Raw genomic sequence first — 24,485 nt, forward strand, 5'->3', positions numbered from 1 at the left:
ACAAATGAAAGTTGCGGTCCAATCCATACGTGGAATCGTCCTTTGCACGACTGAGTTTGACGCGGGGCCACCTCCTTCACCTCTTTGAACGACTGACTGCCGGACCGTCCATCTGATAATGAGACTGGGGTGAAAAACAAAAGGGACAACAGGGAGCAAGAGACACACAGATACATAAATATGCAAAACACGGACGACACAGAAACATGTCCATGAGAGATGACATACAGACAAACAAGGAACACAAACATACATTTTGTTTAAAATTCATCCACATTATTAATTTGTAACATACAGTATATGGGTTGCATACAGTTTTGTGAAATGAGTATAAAAAAAAATACTGTGACAGTAAAATGAGTAATGATGCAGATGAGGTGAGGTGGTTAAGGGCTTATAAAAAGCACAATTGCAAAGAAAACACAAACATAAATTGTGATCAAATCTTTCTTATGAACAGCTAACTCGTGCCAAAAGCAAAAGGTGGTTGGGTTAGTAGAGTTCTATGTGGGATTAAGATTCAAAATGCTATCGAGTTACTCTCGTGTTTCTCTCCAGACAGTTCATATAAAAATGTTATTGTCCACCAACAATAATAATAATAATAATCTTGTCACAATTTACTCACAAATTGACTTCATATAAAATGTGGGCCAGTTTAAAGCGAGGCTTATTTAGGGTTATTATAGTTTTGGAATTTTTCATTTTAGTTAGTTTTGATTTCATTTTGAGTTTTGTTTTTTAAATTTAGTTAGTTTGAATTAGTTTTCAGGGTGGTTCTGTTAGTTTTTATTAGTTATAATTATTTAATATATGCTTCGTTTTAGTTTAGTTTTAGTTAATTTCAGTATTAGTTTTAGTTTTTTGTTTTTTTTAATATTATTAATTGTGCGCAATACAGTATTAAAAAAAAAAAAAAACATCATCTGAAGGTGCTTTTCTATTGGCTTCTGCTAGATGACGTCACTTCTGTGTGACACACTTTCAAACGTCCTTTTTCCGGTTAATCTCAAAATAAATCTACTTAAAAACACATTTAAAATCATCCTCAAAGGCTCATGCATTATATTAATTACCAAAGACTAAAACAAAGGACATTTTTGCTATAATTATAGTTAGTTTTAAAATGTAATTTCAGTTTGTTTTCGTTTTTTTAAAATAATTTTAGTTTTTATTTTATTTTGTTAACAAAATTGTTTTTTGAATTTTAGTTTTATTTATTTTTTCCCGTTAGTTTTAGTTAACTAAAATAACCTTGGACATATTCTGCTTTATGCATAGTAACAGATTTATTGAACTTTCTGCCATGAGATAATTATTCTGCTAATATACGTCCGCGGCATAGATAGATGAACAAACAAAGAGATATTTGTAATGAATAAATAATCAAGTGAGTGCTCTCTCAACGGCTTAGCAATTCCGCGTGACTTGAGAATGCGTGATACTTTCTGTACAGAGCCCTTTGTTGGTGGTGAGCTGTGAGGGATGCTGCTGGCAGTGCCTGTGGACTTGGGATGGGGAGGGGTGGTGTCAAATGAAGGGACATGTGCTGGCCACTGGTACTACACTCCCCCACCCTGCTCTACTCTCCACTGATCTCGCCACGCGGGTGACTAACCCATGCAAAAGGAAAAAATGGTAAGAAAATTAAATTGAGCACAAAGGAAATGGAAAAAACATCATCAATAATGTCAGATAATAGAATTCAAATTAGGATGTAGTAAACCCCTGCTATTTGCGGAAGATAGGGACTACTGCATAGTTAATGCCACCTCTTAAAATGTGTTTAATGCTTGTATTAACTCATTCACTCCCAGCCATTTTCACTGAAGCAACCCCCTTTGCTTCCGGTTGTTTTCTTGGATTGTGACTGATTTTGAAAGGCCCACAGAATATTCTGTTCTACTGCTATAAAACCATGGAACACGCCAAAAGAAAGATTAGAGTCTCTGTTTTCATCAGGAAAAAAAGTGTATATGTATCTGTTTCCTTTTTGCAGCAATTAGCATTAGAATATAGCTAAGTTTCATCCATATTCACATTCCTGGTAAAAACACTGACCATAAGAGCTTGCTGCAACATGACCCTGGCTGATCTCTTATACTCTGCCGCCACCTGCCGGCCGCAATACCTCTCATTGCTTTAAACCACCTATTCATTTCAGAAGCTGCATCAAAGCCTTCTGTATGCTAAAAGAAAAAAAAAAACATAAAACGTATATACACGTTTTTGGGAGGGAAGGACAAAGTGTTAAATAAACGTTTTTACACATTTTTGGGACTGAATGAGTTAATAAGTTGAACCATAAATATACAACAAAATGTGATACCAAAACATTTGATTTTGAAAATATGTGGCAAAGACTCTCCTTTATTGGTGCCTTGAGATACAAGCGACCTGACTTAGTTGTTTTATTTATTTGATGTGCAAGCAAATATTTGAGACGCAGTGATATATGGTGGAAGTGGGGCTGTGCAATATGGCCAAAAAAAAAAAAAAACAGGATCTTGATTTTTTTTTCAGTCATTCAGGACAATTGCGATTTTAATCTAATGAACCCAACAAACATTTAGAGCTGGGCAATATGGTAAAAAAAAAAAATAATAAAATAAAATTTTAAAAAAATAAATAAAAGATAAAACTTGATTTTTTTTCCATTCATTCAGGACAATTATGAATTTAATCTAATAAACTAGACATTTATTTAAAGGTTTCATTTAATTAAAAATATTTCCTGTAGAAGTTGTTCAGACAACAATATTGTATACTGATTCTAAATCAGTTTTATCATAATCTTAACATTCATAGTTTGTGCTTAAATGCCACAATTAAGTAGTTGGTAGGTAGCTATTGTAAAAATGTCTTGCAAACCACCTATCCAACATTATGTCACTTGTGATTTTTTATTTTTTTTAAATCTTGATGTATCGAATTAATTTAATTTATTGCCCATCCCAAGGTAGAAGTGAACTCAACTGATTGCTTATGAATCTGGTGGTCGGTGGTTGTGTTACTTTGGCTGCTAAATGCCATCTTGCTTGACAGTTCAACAACTGTAAGCAAGTAAATGCACTCAATCGACACGTCAAACTTCCAAAAGCTTTGACATTTGGAAACGCACCGCCAGAAACAATCAACCTGTGTTCAGTCCGACTGCAGCATAAGAGAATTACCTGTACAGCTAAAATAACCACATAGTCATTAGGCTGTTAAGTCCATTAAGCCTAATGCTAACAAATACCATAGACAAGCTAACATTACTGTCTTGTACTTGTAAGTTGTAACACTTTAAGCAACAGATGGTTGAACCCAAAGCGTTTCTCTGACTGCCAAGAGGCCAAGGCATGCACACCAGAAGGAGCAGCACAATGTCTATTGAACTGAAGCAAAAACATGGCAAAAATTGAAATTCTTTTAAAGTCATATCTCAAGGCACCACTGTACTTCTTTGACAATTACTACTGTCCTATTAGCCAGCACTTTAGCTTGCCATTTTGTGGGTAAAATGAGATCTTGTGGCATTTTAAAGCATTTATAGAAAGTGAAAGAGGAAAAAAAAGTGAATCAATATTTTTTTTTAAGCCAAACTAACAATAGGTTCGACAAGAAAAATGAAAACAAAACCAAAAAGTAGGTGAGTTTATGAATAATGAACCGCCGATTAGCAGGGGTTTCACCACAATGCAGTCAACAAAACAATAGTCAAACACGGGGTTATTGATCTGTGCAGTTGTAAACATTTAAAGGGATAGTTCGGATTTTTTGACATGAATCTCTATTTCATCCTCACCTCCAGTGTGTGCGATCATCACTGACTTACCCCTGACAGCGTTCTGTGACACGAGTTCTGGTCCGGTGTTGGACGAGAGGAAAATAGTCCAACAAGTTGGCTGGGGTCACCTAAATAAAGCGTTTTTCTTCTAAAAACAATTTGTGTTCAAAAGAGTGATACATTTCCATACAAAACTCCCTTCGGGAAAAAAGTCAGACGCCATTACCGCCGGCGCCGGGCACTACTTTTCTGTTCGTTCGTATCACTGCGCGGTGCCCCGCATGCAGCTGATAGAGGCGTACTAATCTAAAAGTTATTTGTCTTTTCGAAGGCGGAAGGCGCAGAGCTCAGCTGTCAGCAGCGCGCCGATCAGCTGTCTACAGGGCGACGCGCAGTGATACGAAGGAACAGAAAAGTAGTGCCCAGCGGTAATGGCGTCTGACGTTTTCAGAAAGGAGTTTAGTGTGCAAATGTATCACTCTTTTGAACACAAATTGTTTTTAGAAGAAAAACGCTTTAATTCCGTGACCCCAGCCAACTTGTTGGACTATTTTCCTCTCGTCCAACGCCGGACCAGAACTCGTGTCACAGAACACTGTCATGAGTAAGCCAGTGGTGATCGCACACACTGGAGGTGAGGATGAAATAGAGAGTCATGTCAAAAAATCCGAACTAACCCTTTAACATCAACACTTCCTGAAAGTTAAGGAAGTTAATTGGCTATGTTAAAACTAGTACTAGCTATTAGACTTCCATTTACAAGCTACTCACTCACTCGCTCGCTCACTCACTCACTCACTCACTCACTGTCTCTGTAAAAATCCCTAAGAGAACGCTACCTTGCTGGACTCTGGGCTTCTTGAACAAGCTGGCGGAATGGCGCAATTTGCATGCCCAGCTTTTGAATTTGCGAGTCCAGGATTTCTTGCTAGAAACAGGATTTCTCATACTAGGACATGTCAGGTTTAGGCCAAAATATCCACCTCCTGCATTATGCTCCTGCGCTCCATGCCGGAGGGGGATCTGCTGGCGGTGGGGCCGCAATGCTTCTCCACTGGTGCTGGTGTCAGAGGGTGGGGGTACAGCCTAAAACAGTTAGGACAATTAAGAGTGGCTGCATGGTGCTGAGACATTTTTAAGAGAGAGACAGACAAACAGGAAACATATTGCACAGTTTATCACATTTAAATGACGCCATTCAACTCAATATTGATTACAGAGTGGATTTCTTCATATAGTGGCCAATGACTCAAATGTTGGAAGATGTCTTATCCACCCTCATATCGAAACAATTTTGGGAGGGACTTCCTGTGCAACATATAGCAGCAGTGAGCCATTTGTTTCATTGGCTTTTGTTTCCTGGAGTGGTTTATTTGAACTTTTTTTTTTTCTTTTCCAAAATGACCATGCATGTAGCATTTAAAAATTTCTTGCACGGCTTGGGAACTACTTGGCGGTTGTACTAAGAACCAGAAAAAGTTGAGTCTGTGGCTGTATTTTGAGCATTCATCCAGGGGATGATGATCACAGAAGGATTCATCTTAAATTTCCATTTGAAAAAACAAACAAACACCTAAATTGCTTTCAATTTGTGGACAAAAAGCGGACATCACGCACATCGAACTTCGTGGTTGTGTTACAACAAATCCCCCAAGAAGATTTGTATTCGAACATGGAACTGATTTTTTTCTGTATGGGGGATACAAGACTTTAGCATTAGTAAAGCAACAACATGCACTTTTTTTTATCTTAACTGTTGTAACGTACTTTTGTACTGTGGGTCAGTATTAATAGTTAATAATTTCAGCACAGATACATTGTTCAACAATTCAACATTTTAATCAATCTGCATTAATATTGTTTTTTTTTGCTTTGTTTATATGGAGCGCAGATATAAGGTGTTTACCATGCAGCTCGAAGCAGTGAGGTTGATATAGATTATAAAATAATAAATAAATGTGTCCATAATTCTGTGTGTAACTGTTTCCAACCCGTTTAACTAAATGCAGCTGAGATTGCGCAACTGTAGCCACAGAGGTCAGAAAGTAGTAATTGTACGTTGTCACTGCCCACTTTTTGATGTCGTGCTCTTACCCACAAGATGGGGCCAGAGAGGTCTGATTATTTTTACAGATCTTTTGCACTCCTCTTTTAACTCTGCATCTATTCATGTATTTATGTACTCTGTTTCAGGTGGGGGCGGCACGGTGGTTGACTGGTTAGCACGTCTGCCTCCCAATACTGGGGACTGGGGTTCGAGTCCAGGCTCCGGCCTTCCGTGTTTGTGTGGTCGTCTCCGGGTACTCCGGTCTCCTCCCACATTCCAAAGTAATGCATGGCAGGTTAATTGGCCGCTCCGAATTGTCCCTAGGTGTGCTTGTGAGTGTGGATGATTGTTCGTCTCTGTGTGCCCTGTGATTGGCTGGCAACCCGTTCAGGGTGTACTCCGCCTGCTGCCCATAACCAGCTGAGATAGGCTCTGGCACCCTCCGCGACCCTTGTAAGCAACAAGCGGTTCAGAAAATAGATGGATGGATGTTTCAGGTGGACCACACACCTGGGCTGTGTCCGAATGTGCACCCTACTCCGAGTCCCTATATAGTGCCCTACTGAACGCAGCTGATTCCAATCCACAGAATCGTTATCAGGATTGTGCAGAGCCTTCTCAATTTGACTCTATTTAGATAGGGACCAAATAGACTCAGTTTTAGAGTAATATTTACACTTGGAAGAGAGTAAAATAAAGAATCGGAAAAAAATAAAAGTGACTCAAGATAGGAACGACACACAACCTTCAGCTTGGGAGACAGCAGATCTACTCCCTGAGCCACGCAGGTCCTGCTTTCTGCTAGTATAGCACTTATATCAGCTGCAGCTGATTCCATGATTGCATGGAATCTTCCTAACTCCAACAGACCAAACACCATTTTTTGTCTCTTGGAGAAAAGCAAACTGTAGGAGGGCAGAGCTCAGGTGGTAGTGTGGCAGCCACCCAAGCTGAAGGACATCAGTTCAAACCTTAACCCTTGAGTGAGTTTACTTTTTTTCCCCCCACTGTTTTCCTAGTGTAAATCTTACTTTACTCTAAAACTGAGTCTATTTGGTCCATATCTAGAGTCAAAATTGATTCTAATAGTCAAATTTACACTACAAAATTTACTGTATATATATATTTACTGTGTTGAAACTGCGGGACTCCGGCCCTCAAGGACCGAGTTTGCCCACCCCTAGATGTATGCAAACGCTGACTGATCGATGTCACTTACGAGGATGGTTGGTTCTCCTGGTACAGGAGGACGCTGTGGCTCAGCAGGGACATCTTGTTTGGCAGGGGGTCCGGTGGTGGTTGTGGAAGGGAAAGATGTGCAAAGCTGCTGCACCGTCAGAACTTCTGAAGAGTCTTCCTCTGCTGCTCCGCAGCTCTCAGGGTCAGGCGTGGTGGTGGAGGAGGAGGAGGTGGTGGAGGATGAGGAGTGCGGAGAAGCATCTGAGACAGGAACAGGTGGTGGATGCGGTTCAGACAACTCGTCTCCGCCTGCAGACGTGGAGGCAGTCGATGTTGATGTGAGCGCAGGCGCAGCTCCCCCGGCCGGAGCCGCGCCGCCGACGCTGTGCTCCTGATACAACAAGTTCCTCAGCTTTTCATCCAGTGTCTTCATGCGATTGTCCCCAAACTCGATTTTTGGGGGACCTTCGCTGTCCGACTCGGCCACAGAGGAAGGCTGCGCAGGGGAAGGGGTGAGCGTGAGGGAGAGAGGGAGTAGGGATGCGTCGGTGGCTCCCAAATGAAGAGGCGGCAACGAAGAATCCGAGGAAGGATGACACGGCGCTGTGTCGTCTATGCCGATCATCTCTCCCGTGGACACCTCAGACTCGGTCTGCTGTAGAGAGGATTGTTTGGGAAGCGGGTGTTGTTTCAGAGGTATGTCGGTGGCTCTCGCCAAGTCCTCTTGATTTGGGTTTTGGGTCTGGCAACGCTGTGGTGGAAGATCGGCAGAGATTTGGGTCGGTTGCGCCACATGGCTACCAAGGACCTGCTGTGGCGTGTACACCATCTGCTGCGCATTTAACTGATGTTGAGACTGACATTCTTGTATCACATGTGTCGTCATCTGCTGCTGCACAAACTCCTGCTCCTGCCGTACCTGAATTTGCTCTTGGTACACTTCCTGCGTCTGCTGCAGTTGCTGTGCCGCCTGTAGTTGGTTTTGCACCTGCTGCTCAAGCTGCAACTGTTGCTGAGCAACCGGAACCTGCTGCTGTGGAGCCGATGGGCCTCCTTGGGAGAGAGTCTGCTGCAGCGGCTCCAAGTGGCTTACTGTGACGTCAGCCTGGATGTTGGCAGGCGCGAGAGGCACAACGATGGCAGAAGCGGGGACGGCGGTAAGATTGGCGGCAGCAGGTACTGCCGTGGTAATCGGCGCACTGAGCCTTGTGTCGACAGATGCTGTGGTGAGGATTGGCAACTTGTGACCATCTGAAATAATCTGAGTGATAGAGGCTTCAAGAACGCTTTCAGGTGCAGTGGTGTGCGAAGTGGGTGCAGAAGTGGCAGAGGGGGCTAAGATAGAGCCTGGCTGCGCAGCGGACACTCCGCTGATGGGCTCGAGACTCTGGGAGCTTTCATTTTCTACGAAGCAGAAAAAAAAGTGGCATCAAACAACCCTGGTCTAAGTTTTGTAATCGCCGCAAAATGACAACAAGAAAACATTTCACTTTAAAATCTCACTGGACAACGTGGGACGTGTACAGTTCCCCCAAGCACATGATTACCAAAAATATATTTAATAATCTATTACTTAATTCCATTGTTCTGAGCTGCAGTGTGATTGTTTCCAGGGTGTGGTTTAGCAAAATGTGGCCAAAATATCTTATCTAGTCTTACCTAGAATAAACAATATGTTTTTTGTTTGTTTAATGAACATATAAACATAAACATAGACAAGTAGCAGAAAAGAACATTTAAAATAAAGATGAAACATGCAATAATTAATGACAATTTACATGTTCAAAGGGAGTAGGAAGAAGTTGAAAACTTATCTAGACCTACCCCTTATTCTTTGCATCTTTTAACTGATTTCATTATTAATACAATAGGTTACATTTTAATAAAAGAAAATGTGTGATCCTGCTCATATAGCGTATGTACATAAAATTCATAGGAATACATGATAATAATACATCCTCATACTCACATATACAATTTTCATTACACTCGTACTGGTACATTGAAGAAAAAAAAATTAAGTTTCTGCAATTTTACTAACTCATGTCTGATTTAAATAATGCTCTTGAACTTTGCTTTTAAACATTTTTTAAACTCAGCAAGTCACTTGCATCTTTTCAGGTCAGTACCAAAATGATTCCACAAACACCTCTTACATAATCAATATCGAATCGATCTTGCTTTTTGAGCCTGATATCGATTCATAAAACCATGAATCACTTATTTTAATATCTTTTTCCATTAAATTCATAAGAAACTAGAATTTAAAAGGCCGTTTTATAAATATATTACTGTTTTCTTGAAATTTACTGTTTACATGAATTTAAAAGTACGTTCTTAGTACATTTGTGAGACCTGACTTTCTCCATTTTAAGACAATTCAGAATATTTTAAATTTATATTTACAATTTTTGATTTAGAATCTCAACCTTTTTGATGTCAATGTTTGTGTAAGACTGCAGCAATTATAACACGTGTTACTTTCATTAACAAACTAAATAAATTAACCAGTAACAGCCTCCACAAAAATGCATGTGGAATTTAATGTTTGTGGAGATTTTATCATGTCTTTGATATTGAAGAATTGATGTATTGTGACTGCAATCGAATCAGAAAAAAAATCTAAACCGAATCGAACTGTACTCTTGTGAATAGAACTCAAATTGATTGAGGAAATTAGAATTGATCCAGCCCTAGTCTTAACGTTATGCTTTTACTTCAAAACTGCAAAGCCAATATACTGCAAGTGACGCTTGAGCTCACCTTTGTCTGTTTTCGGGGGTGGGAGTGCCCTTGTTTCTCCGGTGGGAGGTGTCGTGGCAGTCCCCTGGCTAGAAAGAGAATCTCTGTGGCGAATGGTCTGGTTGATAAAGAAACGCCAGCGTCCCACTGGAGACGAGTGCGGGATGGAGTCAGCTGAGAAATCAAACACACATTTTCAGTTTGTTCAGCAGTGCAACATTACTGGGAAGGGAAAACTGAAAAGATGATCATAAACTTACACGTAGAACTAGTGGGAGTGCTGACTTGTAACTGATCTGTAGAGCCAGTCTAATTGGGAAAAAAAGTAAATGCCAATCAGGACTCAAACATATGGTACAGACGGTATTGAACGCGGAAATTGACATACAAGTGAATGTGTTTGAAGTATTTCCTGTGCTTTCACAATTATGGCTCTGAGCTCCTCAACAAACTTCTCTTTTTCCACATCAAGGACAAAGACTTCCTCCACCTGGAAACAAAATACAACACAACAAACGAGTCCTTGCAAACCTAATTTTATGGTGAATGCTCCTAACGATCATCAAACTTTGATGCCATGCTCCACCCACATTAGGTGACCTGACAAAAAAATAATAATAAAGTGCAGGCAATGCTGCTCTTCATGAGCAATTTACCATATAATCTGCAATGTCCTCTGGTGCATCGCCCTCCATATCAAATTTAAAGGTCACCATTTTGTTACTATGTGTCTCCACCTGGCACTCCACCATATTGTCCCCACTGCCTGACACCTAGGAAAGAACAAAGGGGGGGAAAACCTTCATGTATATTCATTATTGGATATATATAAATTGTTTGCTGTTGTGAATCTTCACCTGAAGCATACTCAGTTGAAACTGATGTGAAACCTTCTCAGGTTTCAGAGAAGATGCTCTCCTCTGGCCCTTTACTTTTTCTAATTTGCCATTGGCCAAGAGGAGAACAGCTTCTTCTCCATTTGTTGGCACAGACCTGTGGGTGGCAGAGTATACCTTTTTTCATGTACATGAGAAGTCCCAAGGAGGTAGACATTGCGTGGGCAAATACATGAAAAACCAATACAGAGCCTCCTTGAGATACAAGTTTGTGACCATGCACGTAACTCAAAACACACCTCTAAAAATCATCCTTTATTGTTGAAATGAATGGAAATGGCATTAATTAGATTACATGGATTAGCTGCACATTTTTTTAAATTTTAGATGTGATCACTAACAATCCCATCGATGGTGTTTTGCACTTTTGTGTTAACATTAAACTATACTGACTTAATTTGGTTGTTTTAAATACACGTGTAATTCTTTGTTTTACATTTAGTTTGATAGTAACTTCAACTGGGAGATGCCAGCCGCTTAATACCAACAGCCCCGCACCAATGCCCCCCATTTTTTAATTTTTTTTATTTTTTGGGAAGAGTTGTTCACTATCTGCCGAACTTCTGCTAGTTCAGAAGAGAGTGCACTGCCACCAATACAGCATATGTAACTCAAATTTTTGCACACAAGTCAAAGCAAATATATGGCTGAAATTTTGCTCGTAAATCAGGTCACACATATCTCAAGGCACCACTGGATTTGTGTGTAAGAAAAAAAATGCTACATATATAAATGAATGCAGAAATATAACAAGAATACATGCAAATTATAATGAAGATATTGTCACTGAAAATTAGACAGCTGATTTAGCCTGCTTGAAAAAAAATTATACTTAAGTAGCAACAGCATAAAGAATTTCTTATCAGTTTTAGAAATGCTTTAAGCTATTAAGTTTATACGAACCCTATGTTAGTTTTAAAATACATGATGATGGCCAGTGGCCACACTGTGAGACACTTGTGAAATCAGACATACCCAGTTGAGGAAGTGCGTTCTGTATTTGACAGGGGTAGACAATCCTGAGGAATACATTGATGTGATAAATATAAACACAAAAAGGTACAGGAAAAGAAATAACACAAACAAAATCAGCAATGAATGTAAGTGAAGCGGTGACATACAACTACAGTACATTTTAGAATGAAAAAGTGTTAGTTTTTAATCAAATATTTTTATACTCTCTCACTCAATCCGCCAGCAAAATTGCTATTAACTCATTCACTCCCAGCCATTTTCCCTGAAGCAACCCTCTTTGCTTCCGGATGTTTTGTATGATTTTGACCGATTTTGCAAGGCCCACAGATTATTCTGTTCTATTGCTATAAAAACATGGGACACACCAAAAGAAACATTAGAGTGTCTGTTTTCATCATGAAAAAAAATATATATTTGTATCGGTTTCCGTTTTGCAGCAATTAGCATTAGAATATAGCGAAATTTTGTCCGTATTCACATTCCTGGTAAAAGCAAAGCTTGCTGCAACATGACCTTGGCTGATCTCTTATACTCTGCTACCATCTACTGACCACACAACTACCATTGCTTTAAGCCACCTCTTCATTTCAGAAGCTGCATCAAAGCCTTCTGTGTGCTCTTGCATTAAAAAAAAAAAAACTTAAAACGTGTAAACACATTTTTGGGAGGGAAGGACAAAGTGTTAAAAAATGTTTTTACACTTTTTTGGGATTGAATGAGTTAAATCACACAGTCAGCTCAATCCATACATTCTTCCTGTACCTGAGAAATGCCCAGCAGGGAAATGTCACAGTCTTGCAGCGAGGCTTGGGGCAGTTTAGGGACATGACAATTAAGCGACTCTATAGCGGTGGCAGGTGGAGGGGAGGCAGGTATAAAGTTGTCTTGCCCTGGTAAGGTGACCTGGGCTGCTGGTGGAGATGGCAGTTCTGGCGCAGGGGTAGCAGGAGCAAGATGGTGGGATGGTAGTGATGACGAGGGAGACGAGGTATGAGAGGGGCTCAGGACTGCATGGAGAAGAACAGGCGCTTCGGCAGGAGGTGCCTGGGCGTCAGAATGAGCCTGCTTTTGAATGCATGTCTGTGTCTGTAATGGCATCTGGGGCTGAAAACTGGTTTGTATGTGAGCGAGCACAGGCAGCGTGTGCTTGGCCAGGTGCTGAGGTGATGGTACTGTTGTTCCGCTCTTGCACAAGGACGGGGGGCTCAAATTTTTTGAATGTTGATCGGCCACATTCCTGGGGGCTACGTGTGAATCGGGATGACTTTGTGCTGACAGCTCAACCTCATCCCTGCATATCCCAGCCTGACTGAGAGGACATTTTTGCTGGCTTGGGGCCAGGATAGGCTCAACTGACAACTGGATGACGGATGGAGGTCCTGGTTGCTGAGCTTGAGAAAGCATCTGTAGCTGTGGTTGGGGGATGGGCTGAATGACTGAGGAGTTTGCGGTGCTTCCCAACGGCTGCTGCTGCTGGGCCAGGACCACTGGAATATTGACTGCAGTAGTAACGCATGAAGGATCTACCACAGAACTGAGACTGGTTGTGCTGGTTCCAGCAGGCACAGCAACCTGCTGATACTGCAGCACTGGCTGCTGTGCAATATTTATTACATCATGTCTAAATGGGGGAGATTGGTAGTTATTATGAGGGCCGGATTGAGTGGTCAAAAGACTTTGGGCCGGGAGAAGAGTATGGCATGGAGTTTGTTGCTGAAGCTGAGCCTGCAGCATTTGAGCATTAGGATGAACAAAGGTGCCGTGTTGTATCTGACCAGAAATCGATGTTGCTGGAAGTTGGCTTTGTTGGCCCATGACCTGAACGTCAGCAGATGAGTTCTGGTTGTGTGATGGTTGGGACTGACAAACTGTTGGCTGCAAAGACTGAGCCAGAATGATTGGCTGAGCAGACATTTGGATCACAGTAGAAGTTGTTGGTTCAGGATAAGCACTTAGAACTTTCTGGGCTTGGATGACAATTTGTGCCTGCCCTTGAGTTGTTACAACCAGAGGAACAACATGAGAGTCAATCATCATTTGAGCTGCTTGCGGGGTAGACTGGCTTATATATTGGAGAGGAACATGGCTTCGGTTCTGGGTAGGAATTTCACTTTGTCCTTGCTGGGCGAGCGGTTGAGCTGGGATGATACCTGATGTCTGGACAGGCTGCATGGCCACGGGGGGTGCCGGAGCAGCACTAAGTGGAACTCCAAGTTGGATTTGAGATTCCCCTGCAAGTGTAGCATGCTGAGGCGGAGTTGAGCATGCTTGCTGCTGCAAGATCAGTGCAGCTTGTTGCCCCGTGAGGGGGTTATGGGTTGTGAACTGAGTGCTGTTTAGTTGAGGGGCGCATGCCTGAAGCATTTCTGATTGTTTCTGTTGTATTTGCTGCGCACTGCTGCTTTGAAGAGAAGAGACAGCCTCTTGTTTTTCTGTTTGCTTAAGTTGAACAATGGCAACTTGGCACTGTTGCTTCTCTTGAAATTGTTGCTGCAATAGAGCCTGTTGTTGCAGTCTCTCTGTTTGATGTTGAGGCGAAACCTCTTGTTGCTGGATTTGTTGTGCCACCAGCTGGCCCTGTTGTTGTTGCTGCTGCTGTAAGACAAACTGCTGTTGGAGGTGCTGCTGTAAGAAAGCTTGCTGTTGAGGTTCCTGTTGAGTCGACTGGGGCTGCTGATGCAACACTTGCTGTTGCTGCAGTGGATCTTCGTTTACTCTCGCCTGGGGATTTTCCATTTGTTGATACAACTGTTTCGGCTGCTGTTGCCCTAAATGGTGTTGCGAAAGTGCTTGCTGCGGCATGGCTTGAATAATAGCTTGTTGCTGATCCAATAAGTGCTTGTGTACAAGGGCGTGCTGCTGCTCCAGTTGCTGCTGCTTTAGTTGAGCGTGTTGCTGATAACTTTGATGTTGCTCCAGTCTTAAAACATGCTGTTGCTGCTGTGGTTGGATGGTGATCTGCTCACAAGGACCCTTCACTGGTTGAGAATGTTCCCCTGGTGATGGCAACGACAAAGCTTGTTGCTCCATACCAGCGCTTGCTGCTTGGTCCTGTGGAGCTGGGGGAAGGGTCTGTTGTACACAGATCTGCTGCTGAGGCTCATGCTGATGTTTAATGACCGCTAGAGCTGGAAGGCTCTGTTGAAGCTGTCCTACCAAAGGCTGAGTGGTGCTAAAGTGTTGCTCAGGCAGAGCAACCTGGTTCTCCATTTGCTGCTGCTGAAGGCTGGACATCTGGCCACCGAGCCCGATCTGTGGCTGAATGATAGTCTGCAGAGATTGTGTTTGTTGGGGTGCTGACTGCTGAATAATGTCAGCGAGCTGAATGGGAGGGGCCTCAGGCTGGGGCTGCTGAGTGAGGGGAACAATAGTCACCACCAGCCCAGCAGTGTCACTGAGTGACATGGGTGAAGTGAGAACTTGTGGGGAAACAGAGGTGATGTATGATTGTGAGGGGGCCAGCGATGCTTGGGGGGCGGCGGTTTGAAATGCATCTGATGGGAATGTTTGTGACTGGACAGTGATATGACACAATGATGATTCGTGTTGAAAGAAAGGGGGAGGGGGAGGGAAGAAAGTAGTGAACATTAGGTAAGAAAAAGCTTTGCCATAACAATTAACACATTTGATATTACAGGGTTTCCCACTTTTTTTTTTTTCTTTTTTTTTTTTTTAAGAGTGGAGGAAGCTCATTTGACACTTCACTAAAACAGGGTAATTGCAGGTTTAAGGGGGGGAAAAACTGACCTTTTAAAAACCTTTTTAAGGTCACTTCAATTTAAGACATTTATTAATTTGAGCACCATTCGTGTTGCAATTTGGAACCAATATTATACCATAACAGTAATTTTGTGTTAATATTTTGGATACATTGTATACAATTGAGGAAAAAAAAACACATTTGACTGTTTGGAGCATTGTTATGAATTTGACTAATTCTTCACAAAGTCCTCCAAAATTCAGTAATTCATCTTTGTGTTGTAACCTTTGAACAGTGAATTTAAGTGTCATTTGCAAGGCCTTTTTAAAGAGCCGCAAACACCTAGTAATAGATGTTAAAATCTTCAATTGCATCTCCACTAAAGACCAGGGGGAAACCCTGTACAGCATGCAGTCAGAGTAGTGTCAGAGGATTATGAAAATGATTTGTGGTTGAGTAAATAGTCATCAAGAGAAGGAAGGGGTGGGGGTGGGGCACTATCCATAGCTTGTTTGCATGAAACATGACTGGTTTGTTTTTTAGTTGAGACAACTTTCAAACAATTAAAATATGAGAAATAAAAGTGTCTCCACAAAGTAAACTAAACGTGTAAATGTTTAGACACGTTTTGATGTACAGATGAAAAAAAAAAAAGTCATTTAAAAAAAAAAAAAAAAAAAAAAGCATGGTTATTTTGCAGGACAAAAGGTGGAGACTAGAGACTGTCAGCAATAAAATTCTCGAGCAACAGAGTGCCTCATCTTAAATCCTTGAATGTTATCATTCTTGTGTCACTTTAATATGATGGACCTAATCTTCTAATCTAGGACATAACGCACATCCTTCTGTGTGCTTCCCTCTCATGCTCATTTTTTTTTTTACAAATATTGGATCATAGTTCTTTAGGCAAAAATAATGCTGGATTCCAGGAAATTGGGGAGTCTGAGTTTACCGACCAGGAAAAGTGCACTGGAATGCCACTCACCTAGGAGGCCCGAGTCATAAAGTCGAAGAAAAAATATCTACCTCGACTTCACTGAGTTGATTCAATCTGACATAACTCCACAATGGCAACAGACAGTAGAGTGAATGGCAAAACATAATTTACATGATGATAAAAATATGTTTATCTGTATTCGTTTACTTAAGTTGTTCAACAACTTCATATAACAATGTGATTTGTACTGATTGCATGATATGCCGCTGCTGGAGTTCAAAATACACTTTGAGAAAAAAAAAATAAAACAAAACAAAACTAGTTTAATATGATCAGCCATCTTTGTTATTTACATTCACCTGGAAAGTTTTAAGGTCATAGCTGGTACAATCTGAGTGGATAATTCCTACTTCCCACTTTTCTGGAATGCAGCATTAACAGTGTGGTGTGGTGACAACACACACGGCAGGATTATCTGTTAAGATTATCGCTTGCGTCTCGGCCCGTCCTTACGATTGTCGAGAGGGGAAATTCGGGGCTAAAATTGGGCCAATTCTCCTGCCGTGTGAACCAGGCATTAAGAGTAGCAACAGTAACTAAGTAGGGCGTTAAAAAGCATGTGATTGTGTTGTTAATATTAAAGTTCTCAAATACATTTTATGAAGATGAGGTCTGCATGGTACAAACCCTGATTGATACTACAGTCGAGTGCTGCGGGCCACAACTAAAATGTAATAATAATAGATTTTATTTGCAATGCACTTTACTTTTATAAAATAAATCTCAAAGTGCAAAGCACTGGCAACACTAAAAACAATAAAAGCACACAGTAAAAAAAAATAGTCAAAAAAAAATCTGAGAAAAAAAGTCTAGACTAAAATCAAAACACAAACTAGAAAATCAAAAGTAACTCCCAACTGATTACAAGTTAGTGTTATCGCTCCTTTCACCTGAACATACTGCTGAGGTATACTTGGCGATACCTGTTGAACCATGGCAGTTGGCTGAAGAAAGGTCTGACCAACAGGTGGACCTCTGCTTTGACCGATGTTGGACAAACTGACACTCTGGCCAACTGGCAAACTTGGAACACCTCCACTCTCACCGGCTGGGAGCCTCGGAGGATTAGCGATGATGGCTGTACACTGTAGACCAAACAAATGGGAGATGACCAATTAAGTTAATAAACAATCGTGTATACAGTGAACTCCCATTAAACTTATTAAAACACATTTTGTAAACATACTGTATTTCAACACAAAACAATTGCGAGCATAAATTGAACAAAAAATACTGTACAAAATAACTATAATTGTCATACCGCAAAAAGCGGTGCCGCAATACAATACACGATATCATGTACGAATGACCCAAAATCAAGTGTGTTTATACATACAGATGTAGTAATGGGCTGAGAAGTCTGGGAGAGAGCAAATGATTCCCCCGGCTGGGAGTGTGACTGGCTCTGCCCACGAGCATATGATTCACAGCTGGCAAGACTTTCCCCTAACAAGTTTAAAAAAAAAAAGAATGAGAATGAAAAGAAGTTTAGCATGTCTTAAAAGTCATAAACTGTATCATGGCTTTTGCTTTACCTGGTAGGCATAGTGTTGCCCCTCTGACAACATGCTGGTCCGCTTCAGGCAGGTTGTCAGAATCCTGCCCTCCTCCTCCAGTTGCTCCACCCCCCAATACTGATGAGCTGGACAGATGGGTGAAGGTGTGGGAAGTTTGAGCCGAGTCGCGTCTTTCTTCAAATCCCTGCTGCTGTTGCTGGAGCAGCTGCTGCTGCCGTCGCTCCCGCGACTTCTTTATTAGATTGACTCTGTCCCGGATTGATTTCCCCACCACCTTGGCATCACTCTCGTGGAAGAAACCTGACTTTACCTGTGACAAAAGACGGAGAGGGAGTGAGAGACAAAGATGTATAATTAGTCTTGAAGAGAGACAGAATGAATCCTTCTTAAAAAGTATAGAATCCTAGTAACTTGTACTTGCAGCCATAAAATTATAATTTGGAGTTTGACCAAAATGATGGTGCATAGTTCAAACATTTTGGAGTTTAAATTGTCATCGCGCCGGATGTGATCATTATCACCCCAGCAATCAGTGCAGCTGAGTAGCCCTGGGCTATGGATTCTACTGTTGTGAGCTGCTGGCTGCCGCACCCGCTGTTATCTTCAATAAAGACGACAAAAAAGCACTTCGCAAGGCCTCGTGCTTTGTTTTACAACAATTTATTTCTATAAATGAAGAAAAATATCCTCTAGAAGTTTTAGTGGGAATTTCAGTCTCATGATAGTTGGAGATAATCCAGTAGTCATGTGTATGGGTGACTGAGCATGTGAGCAAGTGTTGTTTCTGTCAAGCTACAATATTCTAACATGTTTCACTTTGCTAAGGTGCTACTTCATGTTTTGATCTCATTCCTGTTATCTAGATAGGAGCAGACTATCAATGAGTGAAGCTGAAGAGAAAAAAAAATACAGTCTGTTTTAAAAGTTGACTAAATCAAACTTGGACCAGCTTCATGAAACTGACTGCAGTCCATCTTTGAGAAACCACGAAAATTCCTGCTTTTCTATCGTGTAAGCATTGTCTGGTATCTCACCATCTCAAGAGCCACTTCCTCAGCACTGTCATTCTCCAGGTCGTAGCTAAACTCGATGGCCTCGTTATCTTTGTGTTTCCCCTTCAGTTTTTTGGGCTCCTCAACCCAAATCCTGAGAGCCAAACAATCCTGGGTGCCTGTGTCTTCCTCTGCCAGCTCGACGCGGACCCCTGTGTCTTCACCAAAAAATGCGTGGTTCAGGAGGTCTCGGATGGAGAGCCTGTGCGTGCAAAGATTAAGAAAAAAGGAGATGTGAAGAAAATCACTTTTCCGGGTCTGATGAAAAGAAAATCTGCTTACCTCTGGCTTTTACTCTGACGAATGCAACCTTCAATAATCTCCTTTATCTCTGGGTCATTCACTTTATCAAAGCTGGCTGGTTTTATACCCTGCATAGAGCATGCAGGAAAAAAGATTTTAATGACAAAATGATAAACTTAACTCCTTCTGGTTAGTTTCGGTCAAGTCCAATTGACTCACACTTGTAACTTTGCGATAAATCTGAGCAGCATTTTGGCATTCGGAGTATGGGTATTCGGAAGTCGCCATCTCCAACATACACATTCCAAAGGCGTAGACATCCACAGACTCATCATAATGCTCCTCATACATCTCAGGAGCCATGAACTCTGGGGTTCCTGTTCAAGCACAACAGGAAAATACAGCTTCATTCCTATTCGAGCCCAATAGTGAGATCAAGGGATCTTGCGAATCTGGACTTGCGAAACGCTGAGACTCGTTTGTGATTAAGAGCTATACAAATAAATTTGACTTGATTTACATGACTTGAATCAATATCCAAAATTGTCTGCTAACTTACAGTATATCTCGGCCAATATATATGTTATCAGACATTATTATTGTGCTGCATCTGCTCTCCTTTGCTTCAACTGCCCAACTACTACTCTGAGCTTGTATAAGTGCACATACATTTTCAAGACACTGCCAATACTCATCTACAAGATACTCTGTGGGCACTTCAAAATTATGGACCCCAACTTGTCCTGATATAGCAACCACACAAGCGTTGATTTCAAACTGACGCTGTCTCTTTAAGAAGCCTACCTATGACGCTTTTGGCAAAGGAAGTCCTCATGAGGGTTGCAAGTCCCAGATCACCTATTTTTACGGAACCAGTGGGGCCCGTTATGAAGATGTTGTCACATTTAAGGTCCCGGTGCACGATGGGAGGCGTCCTGGTGTGCAGGAAATGAAGGCCCTTCAAGATTTGTCGACACCAGCTCCTTAGCACCTTGGGCTTCATCACTTTAAAACGTTTCAGGTACCTGCACAACGACACAGTTTAAAATATTGCACAGAAAATGGATGGTGAGACATAGATGAAAGAATAACCCTTAGAGTCAAATGTCGACAACATCACTCAGTAAAATTAATGTACTAGTACTTTCCAAATAATATTTTTGAGTGTGCTCCCTCTAACATGCATGCAAAATAATAAACTCAATTATGTTTTGACAATGGATCAAGTAACTTATGTTAAATGACATGGCTATTGAAAACTAAATAATAGTTTATTTTGAATGACAATGTTTTACCAGAGAAAACATGACATTATTATAGGACTAATAATTATAATAAGAGATCGCACGTTTTGAGTGTTCCCGAGGTCATGAGTTCAGTGACGAGGACGATGCACTTCTTGCCACGCAGTGCAGACTCCCACGAGTCGTAGAAGCGCACAATGTTGGGATGCTGTAGCCCCTTCAACATTTCCGCCTCTTCCTTGAAGCGCTGCTGCTCCGCCTTGGTCAGCTTGCGGTCCTGAGTGGAGAGAGAACATGAAAGATGAGATCAATTGCAGTCTATAATATCTGCCGCCTCCAATTCCCATCCAGCAGATGATGTCTTATTTTTTATGAAAGAAATGAAGGCAGTGGGGGGGCCCACTTCACCTTGTGATTTATCTTAAAACTAATACACTGAAAGGAAAAATACAATGACTATACAGAAAAAAAAAGTCTACACACCTCTGTTCAAATGCCAGTTTTTCTTGATTTTTTTTTATATACACAAAATGAAACAAAGATAAATCAATTAAAAACTTTTCATACCATCAATGTGACCTATAATTTATAGAACTCAGTAGAAGAAAAAAACTTTTAAAGAGAAATAAACTGAGCTGATGTGGTTTCTATAACTTGAGATATGGCTGTGTTCAGAATAAACCAATCACAACGTAGACTAATCACCAGCAAATTGCAACCAGATACTTAAAGAGGGAGAGGAAAAAAAAACAAAAAAACAGACTGAATCTCAGATTGGTGTAGTGAGTCAGGGACAAAGCAAATCTAGCAATTTGGTGATAAAGCAAAAAGTTTAGTATTAGTGTAATATCTACAGGGGGAAAAATGTGCTGCTTTTTTTAATAGGCCTACTTTCTAATTAATGTGTGTACTGTTTTTTGTTTGTTTACACTGAAATCAAACCGACAATTTTTGTATTTATAGACAAACTACAATAAAAAAAATAATGTCAGGCTTTAAAAAAAAAAAAAAAAAAAAAAAAAAAAACTCATAATGTGAACTTCCATAATGTACCAACCTATCGTCACTGTTGAGTGGGAACCTCCTATATCCAAATTTTGGTCAACTTCACATTTTTTTCCCAAATCTATACTATTGGTCAGTCTTCATGTGGGTCTATATTAAGTATCAGTATTAACAAATCTAAAGTGTTGGAAATGTCTTGCATTACTTGATGATGCAATATTCGAGGCGCAACAAACATGCAGTTTTTTTGGTTTCCTGAAAAGAGATGCAAGCATTCCGCCCCTGCCAGTAATATACTATTGTACACAGAACCAAGTGAAAGAATGCATTATAGGTGCATGGACTGTATGAATGGACTCATAAGTGATTTTACAATGGCAGCAGGACACTTTTCAGAGGTTGGAAAATGTGCACATTTCCAAAGAAAATACAAGGTCTGAGCACCATAAGGTTAAATAAAATGCATTGGACTAACATTCTAGGTATATTATCACAATTATATTATAAAGTCTTACATGACCACAAATATATAGTATGTGTAACTCAATAACTTGTTACTCCTGACAATCTGCACAGCATCTGCTAGGAACGTTTGTCTCCTCATGACGATGCACTGATATGGAAAACCTCTAGATGCCAGTATCCACACAGCAGTGCAACAGTGCCAACAGCACCTTACGCTTTTATGCCAACACATTTGTGTGCACACATCTGAAGCATGGTTGGCGAGAGAGGATGTGGCAGGAATCAAATTCACTCGCAACAATCATTGTGAAACGCTGCAAAAAGGTGCTGTTCCGTTTACTTGAAAGACTGGTAGACTACCTTGAACCTTATTTTTAGCCTTTCATTTAATAAATACAAGTACCCTGGATGTCAAATCAAAATAACACTGTGTTGACATGAGGATGCGGTTATTCCAATATTTTAATACAAAAGCATCAAACACTGCTGTCAGGAAATCCAAACACGTGTGCTGCACTATTTTTAGATGTGTCACTAGCAACTGTTGTTGAATGCTTATTCCATTGGTACAGAATGCAAAGAATTTCGGCTCCTTGGTCTAGTCGTCACATAACTGATATTTGTGTAGAGGCTTGTGATAATTACGTACATTTTCTTACCCTGCTGTGTTCAAGCAAAATCTAACAGAAAAAAAAAAAAATATGTAGAGGCAGGTGGATAGCAGCGCTCGTCACAAACAGACCTCACTAAAAATAGACGACATCATAATAAACGAGCCCTCCACCGATCAATTCTATCAATTCTTTAGCTTTCTGAATCAAATGTCCAGCAAAGGAGACATTGTACAAAAGAGGACTGAAATGACAACCATGTAATACAGGCACATCTACCCACATTTCACCCTTTTTATGTTTCATTTCCCCAATTTCTTTCCAAATGCATTCAGTGTCCTTTTGTGGAAGTACTGCTGAAGACAACCGCTCCATCCCTCCTCTCGTAACAGCTCTTCATTGCACTATTATGGCTAAGAATAAGTCGAGGCTCACCGGCACGCTTGGCCTCAGCTACTACCTTAGGTAACGCTTGTGTAAACGTGGCTGACTTCATTCAAATACATCAAGACTGCCTGTCCCCTCTCACCCCAATTGGGTTTTAATAATTTTGTCAGCGATAACCGCACCAGACACTAGAAAGGGAGCGTCAGCATCTATTGTGTCTCCCTTGTGCGGCATCGAGCTGTCTTTGAGTTTGCACGGTTCACACAGAGTTCAATTCTGGCTAGACAGACTTGCATAAAAAAAATAAAATAAAATAAAAAAAAATAAAAAACCTTGTCCCCCATCTGCATCTACATTCAACCTCTATCAACTATGCTGCTGTCAAATGAAATACGTGATTGTAGTTTGGCAGAGCCTTTTTGTTAATAGCTGACCTTATGACATGTGGAGGATTAGACATCTGGCTGAGCATGTCAAACTACATGTGAATTAGCCTCAAAATGGCAGAGAAAGGTTAAGGATGTGCGCTATAACGCTCGCCGGACAGATATACGGCAGATGAGGTCAGTGCTACTGCTCACATACTTGAGTTAGGGCTGTGCAATAAGCAAAGTGCGCATCTCGAAGTCAAGGTGCATTATGGATAGCGGCGTGGTGCATTGTGGGTAGACGAAACTACCAAACGGTCATTGAAAATGAATTGGATCCGATGGAAACGGCTGGAGAGTTGCTGTTTTTTATTAACATGCATAGCATGTGGTTTACTGATATCGGGGACGTTGACTTGCAAGCTTTAAAGTGTACAGTAAGGCAAAGATTGTCACCACTCTAATCTCCGCCATTCAAATTGATATGGTAGTTGGTAGCCTCGTTTTTTCCCTTGCGCATGTGCAAACTTAATGTGCACTTCGCTTATTACGGTACTCGAAATTCAATTACAATTTCAATTATTACACTCCACAATTAAAAAAATCAGCATAATTTAAAAAAAAAAAAAAAAAAAAAGATTTAAAAAAAAAAGATTAACTCATTCACTGCCAGTCATTATAGAAAATTTTTACATTTCCAATACTCACGTGATATTACATTCAATAATTATATATAAACCGAATCTACCAAATAACAGAATAGACTCCCTACTTTTTGTCCCGTCCCGTTCTTTTATAATTGACAGCAGAAAAATGTATGTTTGCCAAAATACAGCCATTTCTCCCATGGACTCTGAAACTGTGTTTATTTCCTATAAAATGGGGCAATGATGTCATCTACCGGTGGTTGGGCATCAGTAAAGTTGTTTCCAAGTTTGATATTTACAGTGGAGCATGCTCAGATTCGCCCCCATTTAGCACCGCTCTAAAAAATACAATTGACAAGTATACTTGTCAAAGGCAGTGAATGAGAAAAATTTTGAGTTGTTTGAGTAGGTTAAATTATACATTTGCAACATTTTTTTATTTTTTTTGGTAAATTTTAAAATTACTTTTAATAAATGTTGTTCCATCCAAAAAGAACTAACATAATATAGTGTTTCAAATAGTTTTATTTCTATTAATTTTTTTTAATGCTTAAACATTTTCTTGTTTTGTACCAAAAAATAAATGATCGTCCTAATCGTTATTTCATTTTTCCCAAAATAATTGTGATTAATATTCA

The 24,485-nt window shown here is 40.5% G+C and overlaps 1 protein-coding gene across 7 annotated transcripts in view; it reads right to left on the minus strand.

Moving 5' to 3' along the window:
- The window catches only part of wnk3 (WNK lysine deficient protein kinase 3), a 53,218-nt gene that overhangs the window by 10,469 nt on the left and 18,264 nt on the right, over positions 1-24,485 (minus strand). The window contains exons 3-20 of one of the 7 annotated variants that reach the window (XM_077513021.1): positions 20,469-20,641; positions 19,925-20,145; positions 19,340-19,497; positions 19,160-19,248; positions 18,860-19,079; positions 17,844-18,135; positions 17,645-17,754; positions 17,232-17,393; positions 12,374-15,124; positions 11,612-11,655; positions 10,598-10,733; positions 10,397-10,513; positions 10,129-10,230; positions 10,001-10,049; positions 9,762-9,914; positions 7,039-8,402; positions 4,612-4,858; positions 30-124 (exon numbers count right to left, since the gene is read on the minus strand). In XM_077513021.1, the coding sequence (XP_077369147.1) occupies positions 30-124; positions 4,612-4,858; positions 7,039-8,402; positions 9,762-9,914; positions 10,001-10,049; positions 10,129-10,230; positions 10,397-10,513; positions 10,598-10,733; positions 11,612-11,655; positions 12,374-15,124; positions 17,232-17,393; positions 17,645-17,754; positions 17,844-18,135; positions 18,860-19,079; positions 19,160-19,248; positions 19,340-19,497; positions 19,925-20,145; positions 20,469-20,641 (6,483 nt within the window). Of the gene's footprint in view, positions 1-29; positions 125-4,611; positions 4,859-7,038; positions 8,403-9,761; positions 9,915-10,000; positions 10,050-10,128; positions 10,231-10,396; positions 10,514-10,597; positions 10,734-11,611; positions 11,656-12,373; positions 15,125-17,198; positions 17,394-17,644; positions 17,755-17,843; positions 18,136-18,859; positions 19,080-19,159; positions 19,249-19,339; positions 19,498-19,924; positions 20,146-20,468; positions 20,642-24,485 lie in introns of all 7 variants that reach the window. The other 6 variants (XM_077513023.1, XM_077513022.1, XM_077513020.1 and 3 more) reach the window with 6 other exon arrangements.

This window comes from Festucalex cinctus, chromosome 2 (genome assembly GCF_051991245.1).
Source record: "Festucalex cinctus isolate MCC-2025b chromosome 2, RoL_Fcin_1.0, whole genome shotgun sequence".
NCBI classification, from domain to species: Eukaryota; Metazoa; Chordata; class Actinopteri; order Syngnathiformes; family Syngnathidae; genus Festucalex; species Festucalex cinctus.